This window comes from Halichoerus grypus, chromosome 11, assembly GCF_964656455.1.
Source record: "Halichoerus grypus chromosome 11, mHalGry1.hap1.1, whole genome shotgun sequence".
NCBI lineage: Eukaryota > Metazoa > Chordata > Mammalia > Carnivora > Phocidae > Halichoerus > Halichoerus grypus.
In genome coordinates this window covers 79,726,929-79,743,265 of record NC_135722.1, presented here as the reverse complement: position 1 = coordinate 79,743,265, position 16,337 = coordinate 79,726,929, and the positions used below count along the sequence as shown (strand labels likewise).

Below are 16,337 nucleotides of genomic sequence, written 5' to 3'. Positions count from 1 at the left end.
ATCATTTGCAAATTCTCATTTATTTTAACTTCTTCCACAGACATCGATTATATTCAGTGCATCAGGAATTCAAGTCCTTTTTACCTAGATTACTGAAATGACCTCCTAACTTGACTTTCACCATAGAGTTTTCTTGGATACATTTTCATAGAGCAGCCCTCTGATTTTCTCTGCCCACTCTCGAAGTGAATAGAGTGAATTACAAATTTCTTTGCAATTATGGTAAACCATCAGAGACTTATGCAGGGATGACATGGTGAGAATTATATTTTACCTAGATAATTTCAGGAAAAACAATACAGAGAGATTTTATTGGGATTAGGGTAAGATGAAGAGAGATGTTAAGGAGAAGAAAATGTATGTAGGCAGGCAATTTTTCTGGTAGATCAGGAGGGAGATAATGAGTGTATGAACTCAGGAAATACATATGGAATGGAGAGATTTGTACTGATTTTGCTAGTGTTAAGGTCTATGAGAATATGCATTGTTCATTATAGGCTCCCTATACATATAGAACAATGCCCAAGAGAGAGAAGATACATGCATATAAATGTTCTATGAATAAAATAACTACATATGCTAAACAACAAAAAATGCAATGCATGATTAAGTATGGTATAGGATAGAAAAGGGCAGATTGTAAGCATAAAGTTTGAAGTTATATTTGAGTTGGAGGTGCTGTTTTATTATTTACTAGCCATGTGACTTTGGGAAAATAACTTGACATTCCTGAGCTTAACTACGTTTTTCTTTTTCATTTATAAATTAAATCAATAATGCAACTCCCTTAATAAGGTTGATGTGAAGACTAAAGAGGGTAATGATGCATTAAATATACCTAACAGTTTTTGGCTTTTAAGTGCTCAGTAACTATTGCTGCTTATTCTTGCTATTGTTAAATTTATGTGTATACACATCTATACATCTATATCTATTTGTCAACCCATCCATCCATCCATATGAAGAGTAGCAATGTTTAGCACTTGATATGGAAATGTAATCAAAGAAGAAGGCCTCCAGACTAGGTAATACATGTTCTGTGTTAACTTGTCCCTGAAAGAGTTTTGTGGAATAAAATAATTTTAGAAATTAAACATATTCAATATCTGCCCCTTTGTTTATACTTTTTTTGTTTTATATTAGTATCTTTATAAATTATCCTGAGATGGAGCTGCTGTTTAATCAAATGAGATTTAAAACCTTTTTATACTGTTATGCCTTGGAATGTTTTGTGTGGGTAAAGAATCTCTAAAGACACTCTGCTAGGGATTAGAGAATAATGGATTAGGTAAACAGGCTTGAACAGCAAGGGCCAGAGGATTTGTACATTCCTGATCTGGGCCTTTGTGGGTCGTTTTACATAATATGAGTGAACACCTGCCTTTCTGCATTTTTAAAAACAAGAAGAAGAGCAGTGAGATCAAAGTTCAAGCCAGGCAAATGGTCCATTTTGCTGGAGGGCGTCTGTCACATATGGACAGAGTTATTCATGATTTCCATTAATAATGAAAATATGAGTTTGGATAAATTTTAATAAATAAAATACAAAAGTGTTATGTCATAGAATTAAAGGTTTGAGGACAATCTGCCCCAGATTTCAAGTTTGATTAGTTCATTATAACTTCCCTTTAAAACATAAACTTATGTATTTTTAATTAAAATTTTTTTTTCTGTGATCTCAAAGAATCCAGACTGTAGTCTGTAAAGGAGTCATATGCTCACAATTATTATATCTATTATGATCAGAAGACTTGCCCCTTTAAGGTAAGATTTAAACCATATTCTTTGAGTAATGATTTTATAAAAGAAAAACATAGTTGTTTTATTTATAGAAAACAAAATTACAAAGTAATATCAACTTATTTTGTAATAAAATTAGATAATTTTACAACTAATAAAATTATCCATGACAATGTGATTCATTCAGGTGGATATTCAAATGATTTAATGAAGTTATTATGGACAAAATCTCATAGACTAATCAAATAAAGCTTTGGATATACTGTGGAGTTAGCAATTATTCAAATAATTTCATTAGGTATCAAATGCTAGTTAAATGTGGTTTTAAAGTCAAAGGTCAATTTTACTTTAAGTGAAGAAGTTTTGGAAAAGCTAGAGAAGTAATTTTTTGAGTTTTATATAAAAATGAAAGGTTAAATTAAAGGGCTTAAATACAAAGTCTATAAAAATCATATAATCTCTCAAAGAGTTAAGGAGGTTATTTTAATCAACTGCTTCAAGGAAAACTAATGGAATATTCTGCATCTAAATCATCTAAATGCCCTGAAAAGCAATATGTTCAAATTTAGATATGAACTATCAATTTACCAGGGATGACATATGAAGATATTTTAAAGCAAGAGACAGCATGAGGAGATTTTATTCTTGATTCATTTTATGTTTGACTTACTATTTATTCTTGATTCATTTTATGTTTGACTTACTAGTATGAATTATTTTGAAGAACCCAAATTTTGGAGAGATTTCTATGAGCTTTGGATATCTGAAGGATGTTTGAAAAGTGTGTAGTGTCACATTATCAATTCCAAATTCTCATCAGCATGATAATAAGCTAATAGAGTGACAAAGTTTTATATGGTGTATTCTTGCTTGTCACTGAAGAGAAATTACTACATTAGGTGAGGAAATTATCCTCATGATGAACATAAGCTACAGGGATAAAGTATACTCTGTCAAAAATAATCACTATCAATGTTCTTGATAACCAGTAACAATCAGTACTAACAATAGTTATCCAACTTTGTGTTTATTTCTTTCTTTCTGAAGTTAAAAAATAATTCACAGACATGACTTCTCTACATCACTAATTTTTACTATACCCTTATGAGGTATATATTTATTAATGCTAAAGTATATTATTAACATTAACTATGCTGAGCCACATTTATAAATATTCATTTAGGGAGAACTTAAAATAAAAGATCCTCATGGTAGACATTTAGACATGTAAAGGATAGGTTAAAAGGGGAAAATGAGCAAGACTGAAGCAGCTTCTCATTATCCATTAGTTGCTCAAATCAAAATTAAAAAAAAAATTAAAAATGAATGAAGTGAATAGTTTCATGATTAAAATCCAGTTACATTTAAAGAATTGGTTTGGTTTTATGTCAAGCTAATTAAACTTGCTATTGAACTGATGTAGGAATATTGTTAAGATCTCTATATAACCCTCGAACGAGAAATTTCAATGAGAATTAAATGTCAAGAAAAGAGTTTCTTCTTTTAAGGAACTCAGGGGAAATTAGAGTCCTTTAAATGTCTGTATTTTTCCTTTTGCTCTGACTGCTGGGAGTCCCAAGGAAATATTTATGTCTTGGCCACAATAATTATGAGACATTATGGCCTACACTATCTTGACCTCTTATTATGAAATGTCTTTTTATCTGGTGCTGTATTTATTTATTTACATATTTACCTTTTAAGCATAATTTTATATAGCAAGTCAAATAAATACCCTTTGGAATGAGATTGAGATAAAATATATTAGTAAAATAAAATAATTATTATATAAATATACATTTGCTATTTCATATTTTTTAATATATTGGGTGACAAGTGAAGAGGAACAAAACTTTAAAAGAAACCAAATTTATTTTACATTTAATTTTTCCACACATTGCTATATCACCAGGTAAAGATGCCAATACCCACTTCCTTATCACCATTCCTTTCAAAAACCAGGATCTATGATGACATTGTCAGCTACTGATAATAGTCACAGTTATCTTGTCCTGTCTCAAGTTCATTTAGAAAATTTAGCTCTCCAGGTTTTAACCATAGATTATCCAATAAATTATAAGGAATGAAGTTTATTAAAAGAGGAAATATGAAAATAAGAAAAAACAATTACATACAAAAACTAGTATATATATCCCAAAATTATTAGTATATATCCCAAAATTTCAGATCTAAAAAGAGACCTGGTAATTCTTAAACTTCCATAAGAAAAATTGGCAAGTGGCTCATTAACTAAATTTGAACAATAAGAAATGCAGAATGATTACATACTTATTTTTGTTGCTAATATTTATTTTTGTTATATCATATAGATGTTAATAAAGTGATTATAAAATGGAGGTTGATGAAGCAAATATGTAAAAACTTTTGAGAAATTACAATATAATTAGAGTTTGAGAGAGAAGTTGAAAATCAAAGAGTATATCAAAGTGAATACAATACATATTTATATTAAAATAGAGAAAGATTGAGTACTATTAGAGTTAAATAAGAGTTATCATCTACAAAATGGATTTACATTTTATTTATTTATTTTTAAAGATATATTTATTTATTTAAGAATGAGAGAGAGAGGGAGAGTGCAAGCAGGGCGAGGGGCAGAAGTAGAGGGAGACAAGCAGACTCCCCACTGAGCAGGGAGCCTGATGCAGGGTTAGATCTCAGGATCCTGAGATCATGACCTGAGCTGAAATCAAGAGTCAGATGCTTAACCAATTGCGCCACCCAGGCTCTCCTGGATTTGTGTGTTTTTGTTTGTTTGTTTAAATTTATATTTGAGAGCGAGAGAGAGAGAGCAAGAGAGGGGGAAGGAGCAGAGGGAGAGGGAGAAGCAGACTTCCTGCTGAGCAGGAAGCCTGACATGGAGGTCCATCCCAGGACAGAGATCACAACCCAAGCCAAAGGTGGACGCTTAACTGACTGAGCCACCCAGGAGCCCCTGGATTTATGTTTTATAACATAACAACCCATATGTTAGTTATGAGGATGAAATGAGTTAATGTATTTTAAAACACTTGGAGCACTGCCACATAAAATTGTTCAATGGATATAAGCTACTTGAGGCCCTAAAAAAAGGATGTTCTTTTTAGAAGTCTATTTTACTAAAATGGTTTAGTAATACTGTCTTCCTACCCATTATCATAACTTATTTGGAACAGTCTTTTTTGGTTTTTTTTTTTTTTTTGGAACAGTCTTATATGCACCTCTAGAGTCTAGATTTTAGCCTCCCGTAAAACTGTGCATTGTGGTCAATGAAAACTAGCTGAACTTATGATTGACTTGGGATGTGGGTAGGGGATCAAAATATTATTAATGGAAAGTTAGAATATTTTAAAATATATTTCTGGTTGGGGCGCTTTGGTAGCTTCATCAGTTGAGCGTCCATCTCTTGATTTTGGCTTAGGTCATGATCTCAAGATCCTAGGATCAAGCCCTGCCATCAGGCTCCATGTTCAGCGGGGAGTCTGCCTGAGGATTCTCTCTCTCTCTCTCTCTCTCTCTCTCCCTCTCCCTCTGCCCCTCGCCCTGCTCATGCTCTCTCTCTAATATAAATAAATAAATCTTTAAAAATATATTTATAAAGTTCTGGTTAATAAGAGGACAAAGAAGCTAGCATTAAGTGAGTCCCAATAGCCAAATTGTGACAGTTTGCATATATATAACTAAGTTGAATCTGCAAAATCTCATATGATTCTAATACTCAGAATCAGAAAGTTTAATATGATGCATATGTGTATAATATACATATGTAATTTCCAAGCAAAAAGTAAAGTGACTCTAATAGGATATGTTTAAATTTTATTTTCTTTATTGGTAATAGGATTGTTACTATATGGATATCTTGAGTCTTCAATTAAATATGTATATATTTATAAAATATAGATTAGTACTTTTTTCCATGAATATAATTAGGGGAGACTCCCCTGGCATTTATTTAACACTGTCCAATAAGTCTTAGAATCACATCATTTTAAGCAAATATGTCATATTCCAAAAGGTAAAGCCCATGTGAAAGCTATAGATTTAAAGTGTTACTGATATAACAAAAATAATGTTCAAATTATAAAAGAGGCCACATCTGTTAAACAGGTCTCACATTTGAAAGGAGCAACCAAAATTGGATTGACTTATAACTCAGAAATGAACTCCAGATTAGGTAATATGAGGCTCCTTAGAAAGGATCATTTTAGAAGATCACAATAGAACTACACAGTGTAGAAGACATATCTGATGAATTTATGGGTTATATACGATGAAACTGATGTATAAAAGGTAAAAATATTTATATAATAAAAACTGAGTAAAGCATAAAAGTATACCTCAAGAATAAGTACAAGACAGTTTACTTATACGTATGAATAAAAATTTTGTAATCAATTTGATAATTTGTAACTTTTGCCTAATTTTATGACATTTAAAATGTTTAACAGACTTATGTATTAGATTTGAATATTTAATTTGATTACATAGGTTTTGATAATTATTTAAATTTACTAAATGTATTAGTTTTATTTTTTCCCATGGCTGAAAAAAATAGTTTTAAAATATTAGTTGTATATTTAAATTTTTATATAAATAGTGGCTAATAGGTATAAAAGATTAATGATTTCAGCTTTAAAACGTATAAAGAGTGATGAACATTCCTCTACCTGCAAAAACCCTTTAAACATTAAACATTCTATAAACAATAAGTAGTGAGTACATTATCTATCTAGCTATGAAACTAGACATAGAAAATCATGATGTAAAGGAAAGTTGCCACCAAGTTTTTAATCTTATCTTACCTTTGTATCCTTTCACTTCCTTTTAGAAGCTCCTTTTTTTCTTTCCAAGTTCCTAGCTCAATTTTTCTCCAATCACAAAAGTACCTTGACTCCTAGAATCCCATAATACCCATGCTCATATCCAAGTACACTAGAAAGCAAGTTGGTGGAGTCTTCATTCTCCTCTCTACCACCTATATTTATTTGCATCCCCCCCCCCCACCAAAGATCTTCTGGAAAAAAGACAGAGCTAAACCTAAAGGACTTAATTTTCTAATTTTATCAAACGGACATAATGGCATCTAGGTGACGGAGTAATTTTGAGGCAGAAGTGGCCTTCCCTATGTAAGTGACTGCTTCAACCTGGCACATTATGGGCTCTTATGTATATATATGGCCTTCAGAACACAGTTGAGTCAGGTGGGTGGGGATGGGGAAAGGCAGGGTCATAAGATGCCACCAATGAATGCATATATATATTAACCCTTATGTTAAGTTAAAAATAAAGCAAATATTGCTCTAGTCTAAGTTCAGGACAGCTTGACATGGAATAAGTAAGATAGGGCTTTCCTTGCCTGGTCATTGAACTGTAACTGCTGGGGTGCCAATGTGCTCACTGCAGGTGAGTATCTGATCATTGTGAATGGTCTTTGCAGAAATTCTAGGATGGCACAGTCACACAGTCACATTGGATCTTCCAGTAAGTAGATTTCTGCTCTGAAGCATACAGAAAACTTTGCATATTTTGTCTCCACTGGTGATTTGGAGGAGAACAATTGATATATAAGCTATTATGAATTGGTGTACTTGGGTCAGATAGTATAGACCGAAGAGAAAGGTATAAGCCACTTTGTATTCATACATCATATTCTCTGGATTTGCTCTCTTTTTTTTTTTTTTTTTAATTTTATTCATCCATTCATAAGAGACAGAGAGAGAGAGGCAGAGGGAGAAGCAGGCTCCCCGCTGAGCAGGGAGCCCGATGCAGGACTCGATCCCAGGATCCTGGGATCATGACCCGGGCCAAAGGCAGACGCTTAACCATCTGAGCCACCCAGGTGCCCCATGGATTTGCTGTCTCTGTCTTGAAAAGACTACAGAGGAGCCATTAGGAGGGCTGTTTGTTTATTAGGTTACTCTTTTAATGTGCATGATGAAAAGTATTAGGTTCTGTGTTACACCACATAATATTTTCTAAAATAAAAGGAGTATATTCAGGTTACTATCATGGTATGTTTGGTGTATGTAGAGTCCTGCCTAAACTCCTTAGCCAAATTTATTTTAAAAGATAATATTTAGATTTTTCTGGGACCTAGCTCTGAATCCATTATCATTCCTTTATTCTTTCCTTTTTCCTTCACACTCCTATAATAGGATGTCTGGATTCTGGGCTAATTAGAAATAATACGTGAGGAAGATTATATAGAGAAAAATCAATTATTTCATTCTTCAGGATGTAATTTTAAATTAAAAATCATTTTGTGATAAATTATATACCCAATGTAAGTAACATTTAAATTATTAACACAAAATTCCTACCCTCCTATTTTTTAGATATTGTAATCCTCAAGAATTTATATTCAAGTAGGATTCTTTACTGAGGAATGATACTGTTTGTTTTGTGTTTTTTTTTTTTTTTTACTCAGTAGCCTATCCTCAATTTGGTGTAAGTCTTCATCATAAGTTAAATAATTTCACAAGTTTTAAGAACTCAATACACATAGTTAATTAGATAAATGATCTATTTTAGAAAATATAGATTCTAGTATATATGTTTGATTATATGTATGTATCTTTTTTCTAATTAAAAAATTGGGGCATCTGGGTGAGAAATTACAGTTGGAATCTGAAACATTAGCATTTCAGAGGCGTTTCTTTAGTTTCCTGACTAAGCAGAATTTTTAGAATATATGATCTTATGCCCAAAAGAATCTATAGCAAATTTTGACTACAATAAACAGTAGAAAAGTAAAAGCAGATAAGTAGATGTTTTAAAAGGTGGAGGAAAAGAATTCACGAATAGTATTTTTAACCTCCCAGATTAGTATGTTGGGTTTATTTGAAGAGGGCAAACATTTCAGGGAGTTTCAAAATATCTTAGAAAGGAACACATTGTTTATATAGTTCTAATCTTTACCAAGATTTTACCACTATATTAAAATTTGGGGTCTTAATTAAGCTTTTGCCAAACTGTAAAATTATATGTATACATACTATATACAGATACATGAAGAAAATATATACTTTACTCACAGGCAAATTGAAGTATGGCTTCTCTACTAAGAATACTTCCAAAAGTATTGGCTGCTAAACACTGATAATGACCAGAATCCTTTGCTTCACTTGGATTGCTTATAATGAAGGTCCCGTCTATCAAACTGTAGCGATAATCACTTTCCAAATCTATTTCTGTTCCATTTCGAAGCCATCTTTGGAAAAATCAGAAGACAAATATGTAAAAATTACTTGAAGTATTATAATACTCCCTGGGAATGTCAGAATCTCATTGAAGGGAATTTTTAGACTTGAGAAAAATGATTAGCAGTGAACTTTTACCTGTAACTGGAAACTGGGTTGCCACGAGCTTCACAATTCAATGCTACTTTCTTTTCATCAGAATCAGTCGGGAAAATTATATCATCTGGTTCTTGTACAAACACTGGCCCATAGTCCACACTTTCTGTAAGGACCAAAAAGGACACACTTTAAAATTTCTAAAATATCAAAACTTTTTCTCCATTATTTTCATATTTAAAATTTTTCTTTTTCCTTTTACTCAACAGGCATATTACCAAAAGAAAGTAACAACAAGCAAATGACTTTATTTTAGTAAATTAGAGACCTACCTAGAATTTTTTAATTGACTAAGATTTCTTTTAAAAATATGAAAAAAAACCAAATATCTCAAACGTTGGTGTTGTACACCCTCTGCCTGCCACTCTACCTGCTTGTGCTCTCTCTCCATCAAATAAATAAACAAAATCTTAAAAAGAAAACCCTAAAAGTTAGTAAAACTCTTAGAATGTTAAAAATAATATACAATAAATAAAAAGTCATGAATTACTATTGTGTTGCTACTTGGGAACTACAGATATGAAAACATTGGTCCTCATGTATTCTCTGTCCATTCATTTCTTCACTCATTTAATCAAGCACTATTTATTCTTAAAAATGCTAGAGTGTAAAGGATAAATTATGTAATGCAAATAAATATATTCTCATAGAATAAAAGAGACATGTCCTTAAAAAAGTCAAATACCTGAATGAAAATATCAGAACTGCATAAAATTAAGTGTTCATCAGCAGGTAAACAATGTAAATAAGGAGATCAGAAGAGAAAGAGGCAAGAGGGAAGAACACCTAAACTTATTAAGTACCTACTATATGCCAGATATTAGATTTTACCTCATTTAATTAGTTAATATTCAGAGAAATCCTATTATAAAGGTAATTTTAAACTAATGAAAATTTTATAGAAAAGTAGAAATAAAATTGGGCCTCAGATGACAGGCTTGAGCTTGAAGAGTTTTAGGATAATTCTGCTGGAGTTTTAGGATAATTCTGCTGGAGAAATTATGAGTAAATGTGCTAGGGGGAGTATTAGTCTTATTAGCTTGTAGTAGTGCAAGAATTCACAGAATTATATGCGTATCTAGCTTCCTTAGCATCTTGAATTGTGAATTTAGAAGCAAGTAAATTTTTTTCCTTTATTTTTATTGATCATGAATTTGATTATATAGTAACCTTAGATAAAGATTCTCAACCTTGGCGCAAATGCATTTTGGGGTATTCTTTGTAGTGAGGATTGTCCTGTGAATTGTAAAATGTTTATAATCATCTGTGGCCCCTACCTACTCGATGCCAACAGCACACCTTCCCAAAGTGTAAAATCAAAAATGTCTCCAGAGATTCTTGAATGTCCCCTGGGTCAAAATTGTCCTCATTTAAAACCACTGTCTTAGAAAAATGAAGAGGAAAGATTTTAGGAAAGACATATTTCTAATGCCTCTACTAAACAGTTGGAGATTCACATTCTTTGTAGATAACCACAAGAAAATATCAGGAAAGAAATAGAAGAACAAATGTCCCAGGAAACTCAAGCTTTAACAAATTATTACTGAAAAAGATATATACCTTCATATTTAGAATAATGGGTTTAGAGTATATTTATATGTTTTCTTTAAATATATATTCATTTTCTTTTGGGCAAAGAAAAACAAAAGTGTTCATGGCACTCCAAATATTCATCCAATAAAACTGAGCACTCACAAAGCTGGCACTGACAAGTATTTTGTTTGAGTCCTGGATAATCTAACTGAAGTTCTTTTTTTAAGCTACAAATAATAAAATATTACATGAAAATAACTGAAATGTGTTTCTCTATGCCAAATGATGTTGCTATCACAAACTTTTACTCAAAAAATGAAAAACAAGTAATATAATAAAAATAACTAGAGAAAATTATTATCAAAATATTCTATTTGTTGTTGCATCATAATGCATTTATAAAAATTTGGAAAAGCACATGAAACCTCCTTATACTCTCAGGTACAGTTAAACTGCATGATGGAGTCATGAAAATATATCTCTTCTAGTCTTTACACATTATAACTATGATCATTTATTTTTTTAATTTTTTTTTTTTTAAAGATTTTATTTATTTATTTATTTGAGAGAGAGAGAGAGAGAGAGAAACAGCATGAGAGGGGATAGGGTCAGAGGGAGAAGCAGGCTTCCCGCTGAGCCGGGAGCCCGATGTGGGACTCGATCCCAGGACTCTGGGATCATGACCTGAGCTGAAGGCAGTCGCTTAACCAACTGAGCCACCCAGGCGCCCTTAACTATGATCATTTAAATCAATATTATAAATACCTATAATGCATAAAAATAACATTTAATAAATATATTTTATATTTTTATATATTTCAAATCTCTTGAGCTTTAGAGTCAGACATACTTGGGTTCAAATTCTAGTACCATCATTTTCTAGCCTTTTTATTTTTTTTATACTTTTTTTACTTTTATCCTTTGTACTGCATTTATTAATTGTGATTGATAAGGTCTCCTGACCATATTATTATGAGGATTGATTGACATCAACATGTATAAACATACTTAGTATACTTAGTATATCACAAGTACTCTATAAATTATAATTAATAATCACAACAATAACAACTAACATATACTTGTGGTATAATTACTACATTATAGACACTACACTTAATTATTTATATGCAATGTATCATGTAACACTCACAACAGCCATGTGACTAGAATTAATCTCCCCATTGTATAGATGACAAAACTGAGGCTGAAATTAATGAACTAAATATATATAGCAAATACATGGCAAACCTGGGATACAAATACAAGGCTGTTGGAATCTAGAATCTGATTACCACTGCCACTACTATGACTATTACAACTTTGTTATAACATAACTTTGTTATAACATTAAAGCACTTTAATATATATTATTTAATTCTCTGAGCTGAGCATTATAATTATTTTTAATTCCCCAAAGATGAAAACTCTGAGGTTCTGAGAGGAAACTTCTGTAAAATTAGCAACATAGTAAACAGTTGGTTTTAACTAAAGATCTATGGTTCTAAATCTTTTGTTCTGAAAATTGTCAGAAGAGGACAAGAGAAATAAAGGTTGTCAGGCTGGGAAAAGCTAAATTACACACTGAAAAAATAAGAAACTGGCCTGAACAACATTTATTCTGTTGTGACTTCTCATCCTCTGTTAGATATCTCTTTATTGTTCAATTGTTACTTCTAAAAGCATTTTAACAAGCAATCGTCCTCTCTCTCTCTCTCTCTCATTTTTCTCTTAGAAATAAAGTCCACTGTAAGGGGTTGAAGAGAATGTCTATGTAGAGCTTCCCAGTCCCCAGCAAAGGGTAATCAATGATGATTCTAGCTCTAAAGAGATTCATTTTTAAGATTCCATACCAAGAATGTATTATTATAAGTAAACTCAGACAGATTCAGTCACTCTCCTGCAGTCATACACTACATCTATTGGTGAAGACAATGAATTACTTTAAGCAATGTCCTTATATTTTGCAATTTTTAGCTTGATGGAATCTGTAACTTGCGGAGATGGACTTCAAAACCATATGATAATCATCACAAAGATCTTGATAACCAGTAAATCAAAATCTTTATTTAACAAGGTAGAAATCTTTGAGATATTTGTGTAACAGGCAGATGCCATCACACACAATGTTAATTTCTCATAGGAGTAATGTTTTTGAGTGATTTTTTTTTTCTTAAAATCAGCCTTTTTTATGAACAGACTACAACATACCTGTAGTTGGCTAAACCTATAATACTAGTGGTTGTTGTCTGTGAAATATCAGATTCACACCTCCAGAAAGTCCTTCCTCAGAAGAGAATTGTTTCAATTTAAAAGTGATCTGTTGATTATCTCCTACAAAGAATGATGAAATTAACATACCTTCTCTCACTTCCCTCAAGTTTACTCTATACATTTTCTGTTTTGCTTCATGGTTCAGAATATCTGTTTGTTGTCTTTACAACTGAAAGACAACTTGGCTGGGTATCAAATTAGATGTTCAGTATTAATTTCATTAAAGCTTATAGATATTTTTCCATTCTCTGATCACATTTAACATTATCCATGGTAATGGGTCCAGCCTGCCTTCCCTCACTCCTCACTCCTAAATGACTGGATTTTTTTTTTTTTTTATTTTGTTCTGTTAATCACCATACATGACATCATTAGTTTTTGATGTAGTGTTCCATGATTCATTGTTTGAGTATAACATCCAGTGCTCCATGCAGAACATGCCCTCTTTAATACCCATCACCAGGCTAACCCATCTCTCCACCCGCCTCCCCTCTAGAACCCTCAGTTTGTTTTTCAGAGTCCATAGTCTCTCATGGTTCGTCTCCCCCTCCGATTTCCCCCCCTTCATTCTTCCCCTCCTGCTATCTTCTAAATGACTGGATTTTATACCTGGATTTCTGTAAGGTGCTTTCCTCATTCTGAATTTCAAGACCTTTCTGGATACGTCTTGGTGTTAAACATTTTGTATAACTGGTAAGTTCAAAACTTTTTGTTTGTTTGTTTGTTTGTAGATTTATTTATTTATTTTAGAGAGAGGGTGGGGAGAAGGGCTGAGGGAGAGGGAGAGAGAGAATCTCAAGCAGACTCCCTGCTGAATGTGGAGCCCATCACAGGGTTTGTTCTCACAACCCCGAGATCATGACCTGAGCTGAAATCAAGAGTTAGGTGCTTAATGAGCCACCCACGTAACCCAAGACTTTCCTTTTCAGGAAGATTTCTTCTTTATTTGCTCAGTTTTCCTCATACCAATTAGGCATATCTTCAATATTTTTTTTTAAGTCTTCTCTATCATCTCTATAACAGCTTTTATATCTTTATTCTTTTTCTCATTTGTTTGACTTTTACAAATATGAGAGCTACATTCTTATCTTTTCAGTTGCTTCTATATTACCACTAATGAAGTTTTCAGTTCCTTAATGGTTTTATTTTCCCCTCCATTTGTTTCCTGAGTTCTAAAAGTTACTTCTTAACACATTCTGTCATCATATTTAGTTTGATTTCACATATTTGTTGTTTAAACAATTCTTAGCACTGTTATTGTTAGTCATTCCCTTAGGGGGAAGACAGTTGCCCCTGAAGATACTTTCTCAGGTTATGGTGAGGCCCACATTTGAGGAACTGAAATCTCTTGTTTGACCAACCGCCAACATGAAACTGAGGCCTACTAACAACAGTATGAGTGAATTTTTAAGTGGATATTCCCTCAGTCAAGATTTCAAATGAGAATGCAGCTACAATAACAGCTTGATTGAAATCTCATGAGAGACCTTATGCCAGAACTACCCAGCTAAGCTACTCCCAGATTCCAGACCAACAGTTTCTGTGAGAAAATGAAAAGGTGTTTTAAGTTGCTAAGTTTTAAGATATATTTTACACAGGAATAGACAATTGACATATTGTTTTTTCTCTTCCTCTATTACTTATGAGAAAATGTATTAAGATAAACAGTAACTATGAGAACTGAAATTTCCAGGAAAAATATAAGAGTATCATTTACAAATAATGATTCTTGGAAAAACAAAAAATGCTTAATTTAAGTTTCATTGGAATGCTATCCTGGAGCCATACACTTTTAAAATCAGAATATATTTCCATTCATTTCAAGCATTCTTTCTAATAATCTCTGGATATTTATCCAGTCTTAGCTTGATCACTTCCAGTAATGCATGAAGTCTTTACAAATTGCTGTTTTATTGTTGGAATTATCTTAAAATAAAGTTCATATTGAAATAAAAAGTAAGTTTATGTCCTAGATGAAGAGAGCTTTTTACTGAATTATGCTCTAGAATACATATACTTTACTCAAGATTTTCCTATACTTGAATTGATTAGCACATCAATAATAACTTTCTTAGTTTACAGAAATTTCCATTAAAATTAGAATATGAAGGCTCCATTAAGAGTACCTAAGTTCTGCTGATACAATAGTATGGAGACATTATAATGTCTCCCTAGATTCTAAACTTGCCCTTTAGATTGAAATCCTCTTTTAAACAATTGCTTCTGTGTCCATTTTTCTCAAAGCTTAGGTCCAATGCCAGACCCCAACCCTCTCTACCTGCTAGTTAGCTTTAATTTATGGCCTTGTCTAGTTTATTCATGTAATGTGACCTAAGTGTATCAGTAATATAATCTAGAAGAAATATCAGCCTATCATGTCAAGCATAATTACAAAAAATGCACTTTAAATGATCATTAATATATATATTTTTAAATTTTTTATTGTTATGTTAACCACCATACATTACATCATTAGTTTTTGATGTAGTGTTCCATGATTCATTGTTTGTGCATAACACCCAGTGCTCCATGCAGAACGTGCCCTCTTTAATACCCATCACCAGGCTAACCCATCCTCCCACCTCCCTCCCCTCTAGAACCCTCAGTTTGTTTTTCAGAGTCTATCGTCTCTCATGGTTCATCTCCCCCTCCGATTTCCCCCCTTCATTCTTCCCCTCCTGATATCTTCTTTTTTTTTTTTCTTAACATATATTGCATTATTTGTTTCAGAGGTACAGATCTGTGATTCAACAGTCTTGCACAATTCACAGCGCTCACCATAGCACATACCCTCCCCAGTGTCTATCACCCAGCCACCCCATCCCTCTCACCCCACCCCCCACTCCAGCAACCCTCAGTTGTTTCCTGAGATTAAGAATTCCTCATATCAGTGAGGTCATATGATACATGTCTTTCTCTGATTGACTTATTTCGCTCAGCATAACACCCTCCAGTTCCATCCACATCATTGCAAATGGCAAGATCTCATTCCTTTTGATGGCTGCATAATATTCCATTGTATATACATACCACATCTTCTTTATCCATTCTTCTGTCAATGGACATCTTGGCTCTTTCCACAGTTTGGCTATTGTGGACATTGCTGCAATAAACATCGGGGTGCAGGTACCCCTTCAGATCCTACATTTGTATCTTTGGGGTAAATACCCAATAGTGCAATTGCTGGATCGTATGGTAGCTCTATTTTCAACTTTTAAGCAAGGGCAAAAATGAATTATTGGGACTTCATCAAGATAAAAAGCTTTTGCACAGCAAAAGAAACAGTCAACAAAACCAAAAGACAACCAACAGAATGGGAGAAGATATTTGCAAATGACATATCAGATAAAGGGCTAGTATCCAAAATCTATAAAGAACTTATCAAACTCAACACCCAAAGAACAAATGATCCAATCAAGAAATGGGCAGAAGACA

At 32.7% G+C, this 16,337-nt stretch overlaps 1 protein-coding gene across 3 annotated transcripts in view; it reads right to left on the bottom strand.

Moving 5' to 3' along the window:
• Positions 1-16,337, bottom strand: part of CNTN5 (contactin 5) — a 1,336,681-nt gene that overhangs the window by 513,674 nt on the left and 806,670 nt on the right. For all 3 annotated transcript variants that reach the window (XM_078058730.1, XM_078058731.1, XM_078058732.1), the window contains 2 exons: positions 9,078-9,201; positions 8,775-8,950 (listed from right to left, as the gene is read on the bottom strand). In XM_078058730.1, coding sequence (XP_077914856.1) covers positions 8,775-8,950; positions 9,078-9,201 — 300 coding nt within the window. The remainder of the gene's footprint in view (positions 1-8,774; positions 8,951-9,077; positions 9,202-16,337) is intronic.